The 3,953-nt window shown below is 42.4% G+C and overlaps 1 protein-coding gene across 2 annotated transcripts in view; it reads right to left on the bottom strand.

Moving 5' to 3' along the window:
• The window catches only part of FAM184A (family with sequence similarity 184 member A), a 119,267-nt gene that overhangs the window by 59,926 nt on the left and 55,388 nt on the right, over positions 1 to 3,953 (bottom strand). For both annotated transcript variants that reach the window (XR_002733079.1, XM_023218999.1), the window contains exons 2-3: positions 2,679 to 3,533; positions 1,211 to 1,346 (exon numbers count right to left, since the gene is read on the bottom strand). Coding sequence is in view for 1 of the 2 variants with exons in the window: in XM_023218999.1 (XP_023074767.1) it covers positions 1,211 to 1,346; positions 2,679 to 3,533 (991 nt within the window). In the remaining variant the exon portion in view is untranslated. The remainder of the gene's footprint in view (positions 1 to 1,210; positions 1,347 to 2,678; positions 3,534 to 3,953) is intronic.

Genomic DNA, 3,953 nt, shown 5'->3' with positions numbered 1-3,953 from the left:
TTTTTTGGGGGACGGAGTCTCGCTCTGTCGCCCAGGCTGGAGTGCAGTGGCCGGATCTCAGCTCACTGCAAGCTCCGCCTCCCGGGTTCCCGCCATTCTCCTGCCTCAGTCTCCCGAGTAGCTGGGACTACAGGCGCCGCCACCTCGCCCGGTAATTTTTTTGTATTTTTAGTAGAGACGGGGTTTCACCCTGTTAGCCAGGATGGTCTCGATCTCCTGACCTCGTGATCCGCCGGCCTCGGCCTCCCAAAGTGCTGGGATTACAGGCGTGAGCCACCGCGCCCAGACAACAAAATGTATGTTTTTAAAGGACAACACCTCTTGAAAAGGGTGCTTCATTTTTCTTTCTTTTCTTTTTTTTTTTTTTTTTGATACAGTCTTGCTCTGTTGCTCAGGCTGAAGTGCACTGGCACAATCTCGGCTCATTGCAACCTCTGCCACCAGGTTCAAGTTATTCTCATGCCTCAGCTTCTTAAGTAGCTGGAATTACAAGAATGCACCACCATGCCCAGCTAATTTTTGTTATTTTTAGTAGAGATGGGGTTTTGCCATGTTGGCCAGGCTGGTCTCGAACTTCTGGCTGCAAGTGATCTGCCCACCTTGGCCTCCCAAAGCACTGGGATTACAGGTATAAGCCACCATGCCCAGCCCGTTTTTCTTTCAGTGACTAATTTATTGGTATTTTACCTGCTAACTCTCAAGTTTTCTATAAAAATATATTCCTAAAAATAAAAAAAGTTATTTGTGTATCTTATAAGTAATTAGTAAGATATTGAGTCCTTTAACATATTTACAGTTTAAGTAGTTTTAAAATATTAGAAGAAAAAACAAATGCTACCTTAAATTAACATTTAAGTGTTGGAGCCGGACATGGTGGCTCATGCCTGTAATCCCAGCACTTTGGGAGGCTGAGGCCGGGGGGACTGCCTGAGCTCACCAGTTCGACACCAGACTGGGCAACACAGCGAAACTCCATCTCTACTAAAAATACAAAAAAATTAGCCAGGTGTGGCGGCGTGCGCCTGTAGTCCCAGCTACTTAAGGCTGAGGCAGGAGACCTGCTTGAACCCAGGAGACAGAGGTTGCAGTGAGCCGAGATTGCGCCACTGCACTCCAGTCCGGGCGACAGAGCAAGACTCTGTCTCAAAAAAAAAAAAGTGTTCTGTTGGTTTTAGCTAAGCATTACATCAAAAACTGTGGTCAGACATACTAGCTTTGAGGACAAGATCTGAAGCTTGCTGTTGTAAACGTTCTCTGGCAGCTGCTAGCTCACTTTCCACTTCTTTGTGCTTGCTTAATAGGGCCATTTCTCCCTCCTTGGCATCATCAAGCTGTTTTTGAAGACCCTAAGAAAGATTAAATAGCCATTATTAAAATGTAGGAATAATACTAAGCTAAATAATTCATTTAAATTATAAGGGTCAGCTTTCTCCTATCAGAAGTCATACTTAAGTATATACCAATTTTTAAATCTGTAAGTATTGGTGACTTATAACTTGATATTTTCATAAGCCACATGACCCAATCAGAAAAGGCCATTCTACACTTTCTAATCCATTCTAATGTTGCACAGATATTAAAAACATGGCTACAAAATTTTCTAAGCCAGCAAAACAAAGCTTGTGGACTTCCGGCATTTTTGCCCTCAGATTTGTGCAATACCCCTATTAAATTCAGGTTTGGAAAGTAACCTGAATTACTTTCTAATTGAGTTGAGGACATGCAACTTTGTGCAGAAGCTCAGCATGTCCAACGCATAGTGACCATGTCTAGAGAAGTCGAAGAGATTAGAAGGAAATCTGAAGAAAAATTACAGAGCTTTGGACAGCTTCAAGTACAGTTTGAAAAATTTCTCAATCAGTGTCTAAATATCAGCTAGCAGACAAACCATTATTAGAGAAAGGAAAAGAAAAAAATGTATTTAAACTTTAAGCCCAACATTAAAACCCTTTTGTAAATAATTAGCAATATTTTCCCCCAGAAACGGTATTATCTTGCTAAGTGCACTCACCCAGGCTGGTTTCTAACACCTGGCCTGACGCGATCCTCCTGCCTGGACCCCTCAAAGTGCTGGGAATACAGGTGTGTACCACTGTGCCCAGTCAATAATTAACAAGGTTTTTTTTTTTTTTTTTGAGACGGAGTCTCGCTCTGTCACCCAGGCTGGAGTGCAGTGGCTGGATCTCAGCTCACTGCAAGCTCCGCCTCCCGGGTTTACACCATTCTCCTGCCTCAGCCTCCCAAGTAGCTGGGACTACAAGCACCCACCACCTCGCCCGGCTAGTTTTTTGTATTTTTTAGTAGAGACGGGGTTTCACCGTGTTAGCCAGGATGGTCTCGATCTCCTGACCTCGTGATCCGCCTGTCTCGGCCTCCCAAAGTGCTGGGATTACAGGCTTGAGCCACCGCGCCCGGCCTAATTACCAAGGTTTTAAGCTTGTCTTTTTGGGCCCCTAATATCTGAAATTCTGAAATAATTACTACAGGGTAATATAAATTATCCTGTCATTAATTTTTCTCACAGAGAAAAAGCGGGAAAGTTAAAAAAAAAAAAAAAAAAAGTCAAAGTGGTGTGAAGCCGCTGATTCTACGTGGGCCAGACTGCTCTCCAGCCTACAAAATACATATATTAAAAAGAAAAAAAAATCCATGTGTTGAATATAATATTCTTTACTTACCTGAACATTGTTCTCTGCTGTGGCAAGTGCCGTCTGAAGCTTTTGGCATTTGTCAAGAAGACTTCCAGCTTCATCCTGTACCATCTGTAACTCTGTCTTTAATTTTCCTATGGTTTTTCGTAAAATTGCTTCTTGTCCCTGAAATTCTTTTCTAAGATCAGCTTCCTTTTCTTTGCTGGCCTGGAGGCTTTCTGCTGTAAAAAGCTGTGACCTTTTCAAAGTATCAAGCTCACGCTCATAAAAGGACTGAGCTTTATTCAACTTGCCTTCATAATCCTCAATTAGTTTCTTCTGTTCAAGTCTTAGCTCCTCAAGCGTTTTGTTTAAGGACTCCACCTCCATTCTGTGTAGTTCCTCTGCCTTCTCCTGCCCTTTATTTACTGAGGCACTGTGATCCTGCTGTGACTTCAATAGCTCTTGTATCTCCCGTCTGTGTGCAGTTCGCAGGTCTTCCAATGCCAATCGTTTGTCTTTTTCAAACTGTACCTGAAGCTGTCCAAAGCTCCGTAATTTTTCTTCAAATTTCCTTCTAATCTCTTCGACTTCTCTAGACATGGTCACTATGCGTTGGACATGCTGGGCTTCTGCACAAAGTTGCATGTCCTCAACTCTGTGCTTATAAGCTTCAAATTCCGTCAAAGCCTGCTGCTTCATTTTTATGTGATCTTCTAATGATGCTTCTAAAACTTGAATCTTTCTTCTAAGGTCTAGCTCCTCTGTTACTTTGCTTTTATACTGCAATATTTTTTCTCTTGTTTCTGCAAGAATTTGTTGAATTTCTTCTTCATGAGCATCTCTGAGGGCTTGAATTGCAGATTCATGCTCATCATTTTTAGTGTTTAAAGCATATATTACCTGCATGGTTTTGAATAAGAAGGGAGAAGAACTGTGAATCCATATTATTTTCTAACTTGAAGTTAATTGTTTCATTTGGATTGATATTTTTCTATACAACACAATATTGGCCACGGCTAATGTTAAATACAGAAACTTAACGCAATTGTTTCTGTACTCACAGAATTGATTTGCTTAGCAAATTTCTATCTTAGCACGATCTTAAGATTTGTATTTAAAGATTTTTTAGGCCGGGCACGGTGGCTCAAGCCTGTAATCCCAGCACTTTGGGAGGCCAAGACGGGCGGATCACGAGGTCAGGAGATCAAGACCATCCTGGCTAACCTGGTGAAACCCCGTCTCTACTAAAAAATACAAAAAGCTAGCCGGGCGAGGTGGCAGCGCCTGTAGTCCCAGCTACTCGGGAGGCTAAGGCAGGAG

Source organism: Piliocolobus tephrosceles, chromosome 5 (genome assembly GCF_002776525.5).
Source record: "Piliocolobus tephrosceles isolate RC106 chromosome 5, ASM277652v3, whole genome shotgun sequence".
Lineage (NCBI taxonomy): Eukaryota > Metazoa > Chordata > Mammalia > Primates > Cercopithecidae > Piliocolobus > Piliocolobus tephrosceles.
The sequence above is the reverse complement of the archived record's forward strand: the minus strand, read 5'-3'. Positions and strand labels throughout refer to the sequence as shown.